At 44.9% G+C, this 17,477-nt stretch overlaps 2 protein-coding genes and 1 pseudogene across 4 annotated transcripts in view; all 3 read right to left on the reverse strand.

The window, feature by feature from the left end:
* The window catches only part of LOC106575497 (phospholipid-transporting ATPase ID), a 68,021-nt gene extending 66,754 nt beyond the window's left edge, over nt 1–1,267 (reverse strand). The window contains exon 1 of one of the 2 annotated variants that reach the window (XM_045698679.1): nt 986–1,267. The gene's annotated coding sequence lies outside the window, so the exon portion shown is untranslated. The remainder of the gene's footprint in view (nt 1–985) is intronic. The other variant, XM_045698682.1, reaches the window with a different exon arrangement.
* Nucleotides 1,047–4,546, reverse strand: LOC106575480 (aquaporin-10-like; annotated as a pseudogene).
* A 6,002-nt stretch (nt 4,547–10,548) lies between these two features.
* LOC106575444 (aquaporin-10) overlaps nt 10,549–17,477 on the reverse strand; it is a 10,670-nt gene continuing 3,741 nt past the window's right edge. Inside the window, exons 2-6 of one of the 2 annotated variants that reach the window (XM_045698704.1) lie at nt 17,081–17,207; nt 15,414–15,551; nt 15,146–15,264; nt 13,645–13,862; nt 10,549–13,083 (exon numbers count right to left, since the gene is read on the reverse strand). In XM_045698704.1, coding sequence (XP_045554660.1) covers nt 12,867–13,083; nt 13,645–13,862; nt 15,146–15,264; nt 15,414–15,551; nt 17,081–17,207 — 819 coding nt within the window. In that variant the 3' untranslated portion in view covers nt 10,549–12,866. The remainder of the gene's footprint in view (nt 13,084–13,644; nt 13,863–15,145; nt 15,265–15,413; nt 15,552–17,080; nt 17,208–17,477) is intronic. The other variant, XM_045698709.1, reaches the window with a different exon arrangement.

A 17,477-nucleotide genomic window follows, 5' to 3' on the forward strand; every position in this document is an offset into this window, starting at 1 on the left:
GGCAGGGTGGTAGGACCGGAATGATGCAGGCAGGGCTGGAATGAGGCAGGCAGGGAGGAGGATCCGGAATGAGGCAGGCAGGGTGGCAGGAAGGAATGGAAGTAGAAGGGCAGGTAGGGGTGCAGGGAAGCAGGGCCAGTATGAGGCAGGCAGGCAGGGTGGCAGGAGGGCAGGAAGGAGTGGAAGTAGAAGGGCAGGTAGGGATGCAGGGAAGCAGGGCCAGTATGAGGCAGGCAGGGAGGAGGATCCGGAATGAGGCAGGCAGGCAGGGTGGCAGGAAGGAATGGAAGTAGAAGGGCAGGTAGGGGTGCAGGGAAGCAGGGCCAGTATGAGGCAGGCAGGTAGGAGGGCAGATAGGGGAGTGCGTAACACCAGGGACATGCTGAATATCTAATCACATTTCTTGGCTGCTGCTCAGAATTCCGCTCAACTCTCACTGGAGACTGACATATAAGAATTTGAGGATATTAAAGCAACCAATCCCTGCATTACCATGATTCACCTACTGACCCAATATATATAAAAAACACTGCCTAAATAACCAAATTAGATACATAACGTGATATTATTAGCATGTAATAACATAGTTATTAGTTCAAGTCGTTAACAGTATCAATAGCAAAAAAAAAATAGTAAAGGGGGTAATAAATCTGACTAGCTAGTTACTATAGCCCTTATAGCATAGCATATGCAAAGTTTATTCAGGAAGAGATTTATACTTGCACAGTCAGTGTAAAGCACAATAACTCAACAAAGGTACCCATAATTATTCACAAGTTATCGAACAAAAGTAGAGCCTAAACAGGTACAAGTTTGTACACAGGTGTGGCAAGAACATTTGAAGTACAGGCAACAATTATAATGCATTGTTAATGGCTAGCTAAATTAGCTCAATCAAAATCTCTGCGAAGTAAACAAAGAACCTGACATTAAATTGTTTAGCTGGCTAGCCTACATTTGTCGACTAGCTGGCTAGGGAACCTACCTTTTCAAGTCCACGCTATGTGCACATTTCTGTCAGCAACATCCAAGTCCTCTCGCTGGGTTCAGGCTGTTATTTGAGTGTTGAGGACACGCCTGCCCTTGTTTGTAAGGCCACGGAGGTAGAGGATACAGGCAGGCACTGTGGATGCGCGGTGCTGATACACAGACATGCTGGCGAGGTGAAAGAGCATTTTGTTCTCCAGACAGGGAGAGAAACAGGAAGGAGGGGCGATGTTTACTTCGACCACCCTCCTACTATAATTTAATCTCATGAGGAAATAGACTATCCTCTTTGTAATCTCAGGGAGATATAAAAACGTTTTTTTTTTTAATTATTCAACAATTTAGACATCTAGTTATTACAGTTTGGGGAACTTTTGAGGGTTCCTTTTTTGTCACCATAATTTCACAAAACCTCCCGCCTCAATATTGCATTTGAAGGTTGTTATTGAACAACAGCCTTTCAGCCGTGTGCTTTTTATTATTTATCTCATAGCGCCCCCTGCTGTCCCTGGTCGGTAACAGCAACAGACTATATTTTGGGGCGCAACATCAGCACCAAAGCAGCAGCGATTTTTTTCTCCAGCTTTTGATATTCATAGCTACAAATCAAATCAATATTTTATATTTAATTTATTCTGAACTCACAAAACACAGGCCAAAACAATCTCAACACATACACTATACCTTTTGACTACAATGGCCAAAGCTGTACAAATAAGCACTCTCATACAACCATATTCCTCAAACACACACACCTTTCTTCATCATCAAATTACAAATCAATAGGCTACTAAAGCAGGAATCAGGAGAGGGGAAAATGTAGGGATATGTTGACAAGGACAGAAGCAAGGTAGAAGGACGAAATGGAGGAACACGTTTAGGAGAAAGAGAGAACACAGACAGATGGAGAGAGAGAGAGAGAGAGCAGAGGAGGACAGAGAAGATGGCTGACTTTCTCCTCCAGATGGGCAGCTAGAGATTGAGATCGTATGTCCTTGGGGAATGACTTCAGGCCCAATTCCATTGCTTCCAGACCGGGCGCCATCTTGTTCTCCAGACAGAGCCCATCGGACTCCAGTTGCAGTGGTGGGTGGTGCAGCTCAATGAAGAGCTGCTACAGAGCCTCGCCTACCATAGCCCCCAAGAATGGGGCCACCAGGGGCACCCTGAACCAACCCCTGCTAGCACTGAGAGAGAGAGATCAACATATTTCTCCTCAGTAATCAGTTGGTCCATCACAGTCTGTAGATCGAGTATGTCATGAGTAGTGTATTTTCATGCAGATCAATGCCAAAAGGTGGTGGGTGTTGTCTCACCTGAACACCTCTACTCCCCAGCCAGCCAGGTAGGTAAAGACCCGGGGGCCCAGGTCTCTGGCAGGGTTCAGGGGTAGCCACATTTACCCCCCATGGACAGGCCGATGACAAACACAGCCAGCCCGTCATCAGGTGCTCCAGGTGGGCAGGAGCCACACTGTTCCTCTGGTCCCCCAGGGCCAACAAACACACCAGCAGAGTGGCTGTACCTATCACCTGGGAGAGAGGGATTGAGGGAGAGGAGGAGGGGAAAAGGAGAAGAGGAATGGAGGAGAGGGAAAGGGATTTATAGTGACTTTGTGGCTTTGAATTTACTCAATTCTAGATTAGATTGTTATTCTATTCTATTCTATTACAATTGATTCCATTCTGTTCACCTGGTCTACGAAACCGTTCCAGATGCTGAGGTAGTCAGCAGGGTATGTGGCAAAGATCTGGGCTGTGGCAGTGGGACCTGTCACTGTGAGGTTGCCCTGACAGTAGTTTATAATGGCATCTACCAACATGCAGAGAGACAGAGAGAGAGAGAGTGATGGGAAAGAGAGAGAGAGAGAGAGATAGCGTGATGGGGAGAGAGCGAGAGCATGATGGGGAGAGAGAGAGAGAGAGGGAGAGAGAGAGAGTGATGGGGAGAGAGGGGGAGAGTAAGAGAGAGAGGGGGAGAGAGAGAGAGTGATGGGGAGAGAGACAGACCGAGAGAGCGTGATGGGGGAGAGAGAGAGAGTGATGGGGGAGAGAGAGAGGGAGAGAGAGAGAGGGAGAGAGAGAGGGAGAGAGCGATGGGGAGAGAGAGAGAGAGGGAGAGAGAGAGAGGGAGAGAGAGAGAGGGAGAGAGCGAGAGGGAGAGAGCGATGGGGGAGAGAGAGAGTGATGAGGGAGAGAGAGAGAGGGAGAGAGCGATGGGGGAGAGAGAGAGAGGGAGAGAGCGAGAGGGAGAGAGAGAGAGGGAGAGAGCGATGGGGGAGAGAGAGAGAGGGAGAGAGCGATGGGGGAGAGAGAGAGAGGGAGAGAGCGATGGGGGAGAGAGAGAGGGAGAGATAGAGAGGGAGAGAGCGATGGGGGAGCCCTCATGAATGAGCCTATCATCTGGAAGTGTAGAAGGGAAACTTCCTCCAGTGGTGTCTGCCCAACACACACATGCTGATGGACACCGCAGGATTTAACTGGACCCCTAGCAGAGAGAGGACACACACACATCACTATCCCATACACCACAAGACAACATATCCACAACGGTGTCACTCTGTGACGACTGCCGATGTAAAAAGGGCTTTATAAAATACATTTTAAATTTTTTTCAACAATCTACAAAATGGGTTTGATTTTGTAGAGGAAAAAAAAATCTATAAAAAAAAATAAAGAAGTCAATGAAACAATAAAAGCTGCACTGTAAACTAGGTTTCAGTCCTTACTCGACACTCCTCGTGTGATGTACATGTCGAAGGTGGTGGCGAAGACAAAGGCAAAGTTAGCGGACAGGTATCACCCTTTACGTTCCTACTGGTGATGGTTTGGGCCATGGTGCCTACGCCTGTCACACCGTGATCCGTTTCACCTGTCCCTGTGATTGTCTCCACCCCCTCAAGGTGTCGCTTATTTCCCCCAGTGTATTTATCCCTGTGTTTCCTGTCTCTCTGTGCCAGTGTATTTATCCCTGTGTTTCCTGTCTCTCTGTGCCAGTGTATTTATCCCTGTGTTTCCTGTCTCTCTGTGCCAGTGTATTTATCCCTGTGTTTCCTGTCTCTCTGTGCCAGTGTATTTATCCCTGTGTTTCCTGTCTCTCTGTGCCAGTGTATTTATCCTGTGTTTCCTGTCTCTCTGTGCCAGTGTATTTATCCCTGTGTTTCCTGTCTCTCTGTGCCAGTGTATTTATCCTGTGTTTCCTGTCTCTCTGTGCCAGTGTATTTATCCTGTGTTTCCTGTCTCTCTGTGCCAGTTCGTCTTGAATGTTTCCAAGTCAACCAGCGTTTTTCCCGTTCTCCTGCTTTTTGCATTTCTCCTTTTTCGAGTCCTCCTGGTTTTGACCCTTGCCTGTTTCTGGACTTTGTACCCGCCTGCCTGACCATTCTGCCTGCCTTGACCACGAGCCTGTCTGCCACTCTGTACCTCCTGGACTCTGAACAGGTTTTGACCTTTTGCCTGTCCACAACCATTCTCTTGCCTACTCCTTTTGGATTAATAAGCACTGTAAGACTCCAACCATCTGCCTCCTGTGTCTGCATCTGAATCTCGCCTTGTGTCATGATAACGCCAAACAACTGGACAGACACAACACAACATCCCAGGACCATAAAGCATGAAAAATAAAGTAAAATGGCTGTGGTTGATGGTTACGGTCAGGTTACATACAGCAGAGGTGTTCTCACGACCATGATGTAGATTCCCATACACTCTGCTAGACGTTCTCTGAAGAGAGGCTTCATGTTAGAGCTCAACCAGCCTCAAGCCTTCTCCATCTCTCTCTCACACACCAACACACACCGCCTGGGATACTTAATACTGAGACCACAACACCGACCCTGCGCCCACTTACACACACTAAGACTGCAGCACTGACTCCACGCTGAGATGTCCCAGACAAGCTCACACACAATGCTAATACAACAGTGACGCTGCACACACTTCCAGGAGGACTGACTGAAACGACACTGATACTTTAACACTGACACTACTGCACTGAGACACAAGCAGGTGCAACTATCACTACCAAAGATGCACTAAAAACCTGATGGGTTTAGAACTGCTACAGCTCTCTACCTGAACAGATTCACCTCTGAAGGCTAAACAGAATAAATAAAGTGATGAAATGAATAGATAAAATGCAGAGCAACATGAACCCCTGAGTGCTGTAATGCGAGGTTCCAGCACGTTCTCTGATGTAGTCAGAGGGCGACGTCAACATCTAAAACACACTAAACCATGGATGCTCCACACACACTCAGACAAAAACACACACACACTTGTCCTTCTCACACTGTCTACAGGCAATGCCAAAAAAGTCAACTTTCCAAAATGTCCAGTATTTCCAGTGAGAGAGGGAGCGATATGCTTGGATGTGACGGAAATCTCCTTTTGAAGACCAGAGGTCAAATGATACAATGTGTTACTTGCCCTGGAGAGAGGGAAAGATGGGGTGGAAAGGGAGACAGAGAGAAAGAGATAGAGAGAATTTGGGTGGAAACACAACCTTTCATGAACGATGAAGCAATAGTTGTGAGGGAAGAGAAACAACTGACGTCATTATCAGTGTGAGTAGGTCATTGTGAAGAGGGTAAACACTCTCACTGTAGGTCACATGTCACCACATCCCTGGTTGACCCCCCCATGGACTCTACAAAGTATCGAAAGTGTTCCACAGGGATGCTGGCCCATGTTGACTCCAATGCTTCACACGGTTGTGTCAAGTGGGCTGGATGTCCTTTGTGTGGTGGACCATTCTTGATACACACGGGTAACTGTTGAGTGTCAAAAACCCAGCAGCGTTGCAGTTCTTGACACAAATAGGTGAGACTGGCACCTATTGTCACACCCGTTCAAAGGCACTTAAATATTTTGTCTTGCACAGTCACCCTTTGAATGGCACACACACAATCTATGTCTCAATTGTCTCAAGGTTTACAAATCCTTCTTTAACTTGTCTCAAGTGGATTTTCCAAGTGAGATAAAAACAGTATCATAGCTTTCCCCTGGATTCAACTGGCCAGTCTATATCATGGAAAGAGCATGTATTCATAATGTTATGTACACTCAGTGTAGGTCCAAGGTGTATCGGAAATATTTTTGCTATTTTCACAACCATAATTATGGGCACAGTAGCTGGCAGTGGCGCGAAAAGGCTGGGTTTTGAGTTGTGGGTGTGTCAAGGATCCGAACGTACTCCATGGCTAAATGTGGGGTTGCTTCAAGTTGTGTATTTAGGGTCTTTTATTTAGGGTCTTCGAATCAACTCCAATTGGAATGGTAGTCTAGTTCCATGTTATACTCTAGTTTGTTAAATAGTCTGCACCATATTTGTAATATGTTGAACATGTTTGCAGTCCACATTGTTGCAATTGCATTGCTTCAATATGGAAATACATTGTTAAACGTAGGCTATAGGGGCTGGGCCTACTGTAAATTGTAGTCTGGACATGGACATGCCAAACATAGTCAATAACCAAGATTAAATTCAGAAGGCTATTGATAAGGCCTAAAATGACAGTGTATAATTAGAATCAAATTGCAATTGCAATAAAAACAAAAGAACAACATGTTCCAAATATAGGCTGTCTAAATACAGTTACAGGCACCATTAATGCTCCCGGTGAGCATATAATACAGACAAGACAAATTAGACTATGGAGGGTTTTACGCACATCCAAACTTTTGACAGGAGCTGGACAAATATTCAATATATTGAGAAAGGGGGAACATCCACTCACCTTTATACTGCTAGCAAATATAATGTTTTATAAACATCATGGAACCATCTTACAGATCCTTACATTTTACATTTAGCAGACGCTCTTATCCAGAGCGACTTACAGGAACAATTAGGGTTAAGTGCCTTGCTCAAGGGCACATTGACAGATTTTTCACCTACAGTGAGGGAAAAAAGTATTTGATCCCCTGCTGATTTTCTACGTTTTCCCACTGACAAAGAAATGATCAGTCTCTAATTTTAATGGTAGGTTTATTTGAACAGTGAGAGACAGAATAACAACAACAAATAATCCAGAAAAACGCACGTCAAAAATGTTATAAATTGATTTGTAAAAAAGGGACACCCCTTTACGTATTCCTGACCCGGTCTCCAATCATTTATACAACATGACACCACCCCAAAATGATATTTGCACTTCTCCAGAAATGGCAGACTAAATTACATTGCATTCGAGCAATGTAGGCCTATCTTTTCACCATAAACCCATGGATGGTTAATCTTTAAAATAAAAGTTTTTTAAACCAACAACAATATTTCGAAATAGCTTATCTTGTTCCATGGCACTGTGTGCATGCGTAGGCCTTCCCTGTGGCTCAGTTGGTAGAGCATGGTGTTTGCAATGGCAGCATGGTGTGTGCAACGCCAGGGTTGTGGGTTAGATTCCCACGGGGGGCCAGTACAAAAACAAAAACAAAAAAAACGAAACAAAAAAAATATGCATGAAATAAAATGTATGAAATGTATGCATTCACTACTGTAAGTTGCTATGGATAAGAGCGTCTGCTAAAAATGACTAAAATGTAAAAAAAAAAAAAAACATTTGATTTGCGGGTAATATTCGCTAGTCTATAGAAAATACTAGGCTTCTGTCAATTGCTGAAGATAGAGCCCTGTACATCTATCTACCCTTTAAACTAGATCCATTAGCCACAAGCAGCACAAACACAGACCCATGGCCGCATGCATGCAGAAGCCCTAAATGTGCTAATAGAAAAGGCCTCAACTCCAGAAATGTATATACACAGGTTTATAATTACTCATTCATAATTATTCCACAGATGAACTTCATGTTTTGTGCATGCAATATAAGGTGCTTATGAAATAACAGGAAACGATTATACTCAGGTGTTATTGGCATAAGTGCAACCATTAGATTTTCACACAGTAATAAAATTATAGTAAAATAATCATCATTTTGGTGGGGTTTTTTTCTGCCGCGCATTTCGATCATTCCACCTCCATAGGCAAATATAGCACCTTCTCACACCACATGTGAATTCATTGTCACGTGTTGTCACGTCCTGACCATAGAAAGCTGTTATTTTCTATGGTAGAGTAGGTCAGGGCGTGACAGGGGGTTTTCTAGTTGTTATTTTCTATGTGGGGTTCTAGTTTAGTTTTTCTATGTTTGGTGATTGGTATGATTCCCAATTAGAGGCAGCTGGTAATCGTTGTCTCTAATTGGGGATCATACTTAAGTAGCTTGTTTTTCACTTGGGGTTTATGGGATATTGTTTATGTATAGTTGCATTGTAGTCACGGTTCATCTATTCTTTATTTGTTTTTGTATTTGCATTACGTTTCACTTTATAATAAATTATGTGGAACGCTACTCATGCTGCGCCTTGGTCCGATCATTCTAACGAACGTGACAGAATATCCCATCCGACCAGGACCAAGCAGCGTGACCAGGTGAAGGAGTCCTGGACTTGGGAGGAGATTCTGGCTGGGAAGGGATCCTGGACTTGGGAAGAAATCCTGGCAGGAAAGGATCGCCTTCCATGGCGGGAGACGCAAGCGGTGAAGGAAGGACAGCGATGACGACAAGGTTCGCGGCCACGACACAAGCCCAAGAAGCAACCTCAAAATATTTTTTGGGGGGTGCACATGGGTTGGTCGGCGAGTCGGAGAGCGAGGAGGAATATTGGGGTGAGTCAGAGTCCATTGAGGAGTTATTGGATAAATTGGAGGAGAGTGAACAGAGGGGAGATTTAGAGACTTTCGAGGAATTGTTGGTTAAATTGGAGGAGAGTGAAGAGAGAGAGCTGTTGGTTTGGCGTAGTGTGCACGGCATTCGCCCTGAGGAGCGTGTTAGTTGTTCAATGCCACCTGTGTCAGCTCCCCGTACTCGTCCTGAGAAGTGTGTTAAAGTTCCGGTACAATTGAGGCCGGCTATACGCACCAGGTCTCCAGTGCGCCTTCACAGCCCAGTACGTCCTGTGTCACCTCCTTGCACTCGCCCTGAAGTGCGTGTCACTATTCCGGTGACACCTGTACCAGTCCCACACATCAGGCCTCCAGTGTGCCTCCCCAGTCCAGTACGTCCTGTGCCTGCTCTCCGCACTCGCCCTGAAGTGCATGTCACTAGTCCAGTGCCACCTGTACCGGTCCCACACATCAGGCCTCCAGAGCACCTCCCCAGTCCAGTACGTCCTGTACCTGCTCTTCGCGCTCGCCCTGAGGTGCGTGTCACCAGTCCGGTACCACCAGCGCCAGTCCCACGCACCAGGCCTCCGGCGACGGTCTGAAGTCCAGAGCCTCCGGCGACGGTTCCCGGTCCGGAACCTCCTGAGACGGTTCACGGTCCGGAACCTACTGAGACGGTTCACGGTCCGGAACCTCCTGAGACGGTTCACGGTCCGGAACCTCATGAGACGGTTCACGGTCCGGAACCTCATGAGACGGTTCACGGTCCGGAACCTCCTGAGACGGTCCACGGTCCGGAACCTCTTGAGATGGCCCACAACTTCCTGAGACCGCCCATGGCCCGGAGCCTCCTGAGACGGCCCATGGCCCGGAGCCTCCTGAGACGGCCCATGGCCCGGAGCCTCCTGAGACGGCCCATGGCCCGGAGCCTCCTGAGACGGCCCACGGCCCGGAGCCTCCTGAGACGGTTCACGGTCCAAAACCTCCTGAGACGGCCTACGGTTCGGGATCTCCAGCTCCAAGGCCAGAGTCTTCTTCTATGTTGGTGCCCAGTCCAGGCACAGCGTTCAGTCCCGCTCCATGGCCGGAGCCTTCACCTGCGCAGATGCTCAGTTTGAGCACGGCGTCCAGTCCAGCTCCAAGGCCAGAGTCTTTTTCTGCGTTAGTGCCCAGTTCAGGCACAGTGTTCAGCCTGGGTCAATGGCTGGACCCGCAGGATGAGCGGGTTCTTCGGCCCGCACCAGAGCCGCCTTCGATGCTGGCGGATTCGCAGGATGAGAGGGTCCGTCGTCCTGCACCAGAGCCGCATCCAATGCTGTCGGATCCACAGGAGGAGAGGGTTCTTCGTCCTGCACCAGAGCCGCCACCGACACTAGACACCCCCCCAACCCTCCCTTTTTTTTCCCAGGTTTTGCGGTCGGAGTCCGCACCTTTGGGGTACTGTCACGTCCTGACCATAGAAAGCTGTTATTTTCTATGGTAGAGTAGGTCAGGGCGTGACAGGGGGTTTTCTAGTTGTTATTTTCTATGTGGGGTTCTAGTTTAGTTTTTCTATGCTTGGTGATTGGTATGATTCCCAATTAGAGGCAGCTGGTAACCGTTGTCTCTAATTGGGGATCATACTTAAGTAGCTTGTTTTTCACTTGGGGTTTATGGGATATTGTTTATGTATAGTTGCATTGTAGTCACGGTTCGTCTATTCTTTATTTGTTTTTGTATTTGCATTACGTTTCATTTTATAATACATTATGTGGAACGCTACTCACGCTGCGCCTTGGTCCAATCATTCTAAAGAACGTGACACGTGTGCATACCATGATCATCTAACATAATTATCCAGTTAGTCCAAAATAAATTCCCAACCTTGACTTCAAATGAAATGTTTGCTGACAAATATTCTCAAATCAAAGTTTATTTGTCACGTGCGCCGAATACAACAGAAATGCTTACTTAACAGCAGCCTACACTTTACCCTAATGCACCAAATTATTAGCCTGTCTTAAGGACATTAGCAACAAACATTTCACTTATTCATTGTCTTATCAACATTATATTGGAATAATAGGGATTTTATATAGTATCCAATTTCCGAACAAAGTAGCCATTTTCATTTACCACAGAAATTAATGTAAAAACATAAATGCTGAGGATATGGCTTTTGCAAGTGCCAACATCCCTCGAAAAAGTTGACAATCCCAAAATGTGTGCATTCATTAACACACATGTAATGAACGGAGGTAAAAAAACTGAAAGCATCTCCATAAACTACAGAAAAATACACTGACACACAATGATGTGTGTTCTTCTCAGACAGTGTAATGTGTTTATTTTATTTCCGATGGCTGTGTATCCTGTCTTTCCGTTTATAATATAATGCTGCATTGCAGGTTTTTCAGAATTGTTTTCATTGGCACGCTCTTTTGTCAAGCGATATTCTGATTTCGAGTTTTTTTATATTTTCTGGTTGGATTCATCTCTTCTCCCCTTGAAGTCCTAATTGCCCCATTTTTACAACCTCCGTTGATCAGGGATTGAGTTGGAGAGGATCAGCTTGAGCAAAGTGAGGTGTATAATCACTGATCTATATTGAAAAATATAAACGCAACATGCAACGATTTTACTAAGTTATAGTTCATATAAGGAAATCAGTCAATTGAAATAAATTCATTAAGCTCTAATCTATGGGTTTCACATGACTGCTCAGGAGCGCAGCCATGGGTGGGCCTGGGAGGGTATAGGCCCACCCACTGGGGAGCAAGGCCCAGCCAATCAGAATGAGTTTTTCCCCACAAAAGGGCTTTATTATAGACAGAAATACTCTGTTTCATCAGCTGTCCAGGTGGCTGGTCTCAATCCTGCAGTTGAAGAAGGTTATACATGGTCTGCAGTTATGAGGCTGGTCGGACATTCTGCCAAATTCTCAAAAACGACGTTGGAGGCGGCTTATGGTACAGAAATGAACATTCAATTATCTGGCAACAACTCTGGTGGATATTCCTGCAGTCAGCATGCCAATTGCACACTCCCTCAAAACTTGAGACATCTGTGGTGTTGTGTTGTGTGACAAAACTGCACATTTTAGAGTGTCCTTTTATTGTCCCCAGCACAAGGTGCACCTGTGTAATGATCATGCTGTTTAATCAGCTTCTTGAGATGCCACACCTGTCAGGTGGATGTATTGTCTTGGCAAAAGAGAAATGCTCACTAACAGGTATGTAAACAAATTTGTACACAAAATGAGGGAAATAAGCTTTTTTGTGTGTGTGTGTGTGTGTGTGTGTGTGTGTGTGTGTGTGTGTGTGTGTGTATGGAACATTTCTGCAATCTTTTATTTCAGCTCGTGAAACATGGGAACAACACTTTACATGTTGCGTTTATATTTTTGTTCATTATACAAATAGCATTCTCTGCCAAATAATAGGCTTTGTGCAATTACTTTTCGTAGAGCTACGCCTCCCCTGGCTTGAGCTACACCTCCCCGAAACACTCACTCACAACCAAACAATTAATTATTGATTGGAGACAGCTTGTTTCAATTAAAGAGCGTTTCCTTGGATTTTCTGCCTGCAACAAACCCAGTGGATAATGTTGTAAATTACCTGTCAAAGATAAAACCCTCAAAAAACAACCAGAATGCCTGGCTCTAATCATAATATCAATTTGTCCTTTCACCTCTGACTATGTGTTTTTGAAGCTCACTACTAATATATACACCTGATCCTCAATCAGCAGTAGCATCTCAATAGATCAAAATGACAGGAGAGGAGGCTTGGACAAATGTTCTCTAATCAGTCTGTTAGCATGTCCTTTCTCCTATAGGAAACAGCCAGAGAAATGTCTCCCCACTGGGCAAAGCAGTCAGTTCAACATCTGGTTTTGATTGACGTTTGGTTGGGTTGTCAACTAACGTGAATTCAACGTGAAATCAACATTGTAATTAGGTGAAAAGTTGGGTGAAAATAAGATGAAATGCCGTTATATTGATGAGTTTTTGCAAATCCAATCAGTTTTTCATGTTGATTCAACATCATCCCATTAATTTTGGGGGTTGAAATGACATGGAAACAACGTTGATTCATCAGTTTTTGCCCAGTGGGTCACATCTAGTAGGAGTCTCTTGCAAGTCAGTTGGAATTCAGTGATTCAAATGAAAAGATTTTCGCTCAATGCGCATATTCTCACTTCAACAGTCGGCGTGACTTCCTCTACACTTTCTAGAAAACAGCAGTTTTCAACTCCACCCCTTCCTTCTCTGGTGCTGGGGGCTGCTTCCACACCTCGGTGGTGGGCTTGGTAGAGGAGCTGTCTATGGGGCGGTTCGTTGGAAGGTCGGGCAGGTGCCATGCGATGAAGACCAGATACATCCCAGAGCCCAGCATCCCTCCCAGCAGAGGAGCCATCATGGGAACCCAGAACCAGTAGTTATAACACCTAGAGAGACGAGGAGGAGGGAGGATTAGTTTCCAAGTCTGCAAGTGAATCAACTTCACTTTAACAACTTGTTCCCAGTTCCAAATTGAAATATGTTGTCTGTGCCATGTGTGTCCATCATGTGCCTGGTCTAGCACACTGGTATCCGCTGGTAGATGTTCCTATAGACATAAAGTGCCTTACGGGCACACTTGGCACCACAGGCGCCTTAATTGGGGAGAACCGGCTCATAGTAATGGCCGGAATGGAATAAATGGAACGGTATCGACCACATCAAACACATGGTTTCTATGTGTTTGATACCATTCCATTCACTTCATTCCAGCCATTAATATGAGCCATCGTCCCCTCAGCAGCCTCCTGAGCGTGGCACACTTGGCACCAACACATTCACAAACACACAAACCAGATCTACCTCTAGTCCAGGAGTAGGCCACTCCTTTCATATGGTTCACTCTTCTCTCCCGTGCACCTAACTGACCCACTGACCACTTCATGTAATACCTGACATGTTGCACGCCTGCTGACTCAGGTCAAAGTGTGTTTGTGTGTTAGACGTACGTGAACACCTCAGTGCCCCAGCCGGCGGTCAGTGTCAAGAGGCGTGGCCCCAGGTCACGGGCAGGGTTTATCGCTCCGCCGCAATTGGACGACATCGACATGCCGATCCCCAGGACTATCACGGCAACGATGGGCGGGATCAGAGCGTCGGGGGCAGGACTATTCTTCTGGTCATCCAATGGGAGGATGCAGAGCATCAACATGGCAGTGGCCACCACCTATAGAATATGAGAAATTTGTGAAACAGGGAAATACAGGATGAGAGCTTGGGACGATAAGGTTCTATCTGCAAAAAGATGATTCTGAGATAATTGGCTTTATTGAAGTTCCAATCCCTCATTGGTTTGAATGGTGCCAACAATGTTATCTTGTATTCGTTTGAACTTAACATGAATTGGGTTATTTAGGGTACTATATAGGCAGAGAACATCGAACAGAACAAGGCTATGTCAATAAATCTCTGAAGCTGGAGACTCATATCTCCCTCACTAGCTTTAAGCACCAGCTGTCAGAGCAGCTCACAGATCACTGCACCTGTACATAGCCCATCTGTAAACAGCCCATCTATCTACCTACCTCATCCCCATACCTTATTTATTTATCTTGCTCCTTTGCACCCCAGTATCTCTACTTGCACATTCATCTTCTGCACATCTACCATTCCAGTGTTTAATTGATATATTGTAATTACTTCACCACCATGGCCTATTTATTGCCTTAACTCCCTTCTCTTACCTCATTTGCACTCACTGTATATAGACTTTTTGTTTTCTTTTGTTCTACTGTATTATTGACTGTATGTTTTGTTTATTCCATGTGTAACTCTGTGTTGTTGTATGTGTCGAATTGCTATGCTTTATCTTGGCCAGGTCGCAGTTGCAAATGAGAACTTGTTCTCAACTGGCCTACCTGGTTAAATAAAGGTGAAATAAATAGATAGAAAATAAAAATAACTCAATCTGGACAAAATGCAGATAGAACCAAGCTCTCAGAGTCAGTTGTTAAAAAAAGATTCACCCAGTTTCATTTAGCTTTCTTATGTTTCAGAATCTTCACATTTATGACACCATTATGGTTTCCACTAGATAGCCCAGCCACAAAGTCAAAATTGTCTGTATCATAACAATTAATGATAATGTAATCTTAATTGAAGGTTAGGGTTAAGCATAAGGTTAGCAGTGTGGTTTAAGGTTAGGGTTAGGTTTAAAATCTGATTTTAAGAAAATACATTTTAGATAATAGGCAGGGTTTATGACTTTGTGGCTGTGGTAGTTAGTGACGAAGTCCAAAAGCTCTGAGGAAGGCCTTGAGGCCGATACGTAAAGTTATTAAAGAGCAGTGATACTATCAAGATCAGTGTGTGGGTTTCTTCTATTCTCATCTTATTCAGCTGTTACCATTCACCTGCAACACAGATGGCTCAGATGAGTGAGTGCCTTTTGAGTTAGTGATGACCCACCATCATCCGTTCCTGCTTCATACTGTATCATATTGGTCTGACCTGGTCTAGGATGCTGCTGCTGAGAGATAGGTGCGCTGCGGGATAGGTGGCAAAGATGGACGCTGTCTCATTAGCCCCATACACTGTCAAATTCCCTCCACTGAAGTCCATGATAGCATCTGACAGAGAGAGGGAGCTGGTTGTTCAGTGACAGTTATCATGACACACTATATCATGTCTTACTACTCTATGCTACTGAATATGCATGTAACAAGCTGACATGACACCAGTGATTGGTGGGACTGGTGTGTGAGTGTGTCTGACTGACCATAGTAGACCAGGAAGACCAGGCCAGAGGCCAGGTAAGCTCCCAGCACCTGACTCAGAGTGTATGGGAGCAGCTTCACCCAGGGCACCCTGCCCAACGAACAGAAACTCAGAGTGACCGCTGGGTTCAGATGGGCTCCTACAGGAGAGAGAGGAGAGATAGAGAGAGACGGAGGGAGAGGAGAAGAGAGGGGGAGAGAATCAGTCAACCTCCTGTTTATGATTTCACCCACTAAATCTGTGAACATCACACACACACACACACACACACACACACACACACACACACACACACACACACACACACACACACACACACACACACACACACACACACACACACACACACACACACACACACACACACACACACACACACACACACACACACACACACACACACACACACTAAAAGAGTGAGAGTGAGTGTGGGAGTGAGACTTTGGAGAGTTGTGGCCACTACAGTAACAGCCTGATGCAGAATGAATCACCAGGACATTACAGACAGCTAGCACTGTGTGACCACAGTAATGTTACAGTCATATAGAAGTCTGGGCGCTGGTGTGACCATTTCACACCACCCCTACGTCTATTACTGTTGCCAGACTAACATTGACAGTATGGTCTAAATACGTAGAATGGGAGAGTACAGACATATAAGAAACGCTAATGAAATCAAGCTTAGTCATGGTGCAGAGCAAACTGTCCAGTGTTACCTAGTGTTGATTTTTCAGTAACATTCCTAGTGTTGATTCAGGTGTTCAATTAACTCTGTAAGTGTTGCATTAACACTCATTGCTGTAAAAAGAACCCAAGCGTTGGTGTTAATAACCAGTGTTAAACCAAAACCACACCCATTATTATCATATTTCCCAGCATGCTCTATTGCAGGTGGATTTTTGGAATTGTTTATTTCAATATCTATGTTTTTTGAATGTACTGTTGATTCATTAATCTTATGCTACTTAAATATAAATAGCATACACTTTTCTAAACTAATCCAATCTGTTACTTGGATTTATTGCACCCGTTATTGAAATGGTTGTTCCAGTTTAGATGGTTTAGCTAGCCAAAATGTTGGATATCCCCACTCTGTCTGTATTCCAATATGAATACCATCACTTTGCAAGCCATCATAATGTGACTTGCAGGCCTGAAGAGCATGATTTGCAGGCTACTGTGTCAGGGTAAAACTAGGCCCTCAAAATAAGGCCTTATTAAATACTTGTATTGTGTTGAATAATAACATTTTCATGATAACATATTTGGCTGTCAGTGTTAATTTGACACTGGAGAATTTGCTGTGTGTATTCATTTTAGGATTAGGGTTGTAAGTTTGTCATTGAAGCAGCAATGTACTCTACCGGTGGAGGCTGGTGGGAGCAGCTATAGGAGGACGGGCTCATTGTAATGGCTGGAATGGAATTATTGGAACGGTATCAAACACATAAAATATATAGACATCACGTTTGACTTTGTTCCATTAATTCCATTCCAGCCATTACAATGAGCCCGTCCTCCTATAGCTCCTCCCACCAGCATCCTCTGTACTGTACATACTGTATACTGTATGAGTTGTTGTTTAAAGTGGAGAAAATGACAGTATTTAGTCTAGTCCCAGGATTGGGATGGGAATTGGTTTGGGATGAAAGGTGTAGTAGGGTTTACCTGAGACCCCCTTGCAGAGGTACATGGCAGACATAACCCCTACAGAGAAGGCCATGTTGGCTGAGAGGTACTGTCCCTTAGTCTCTCTACTGGTCTTCACCTGGGCTGATGCACTACAGCCAAACATCTAGAGGAAGACAGAGGGGGAGAGAAGGGAGGCAGAGATAAAGTCAAGTTAGATTAAAGAGGCAGTCTGGTCTCATAGACTAGACGTAACATAATAAATATAAATCCGGGATATTCAACATTTAGTGCTGAGCGATTAGTGCTTTTTGAGGTCGGTTCATTTTCGGGTACAAAGTCCCATGATGGTAGTGACTGTCCATTACTGCTTATCACGAATTAACCATCATTTATTCACATTACTTAAGTTTTCTATGTTACGTCTACCCCTGAC

The sequence above is a fragment of the Salmo salar genome, chromosome ssa02 (assembly GCF_905237065.1).
Source record: "Salmo salar chromosome ssa02, Ssal_v3.1, whole genome shotgun sequence".
NCBI classification, from domain to species: domain Eukaryota; kingdom Metazoa; phylum Chordata; class Actinopteri; order Salmoniformes; family Salmonidae; genus Salmo; species Salmo salar.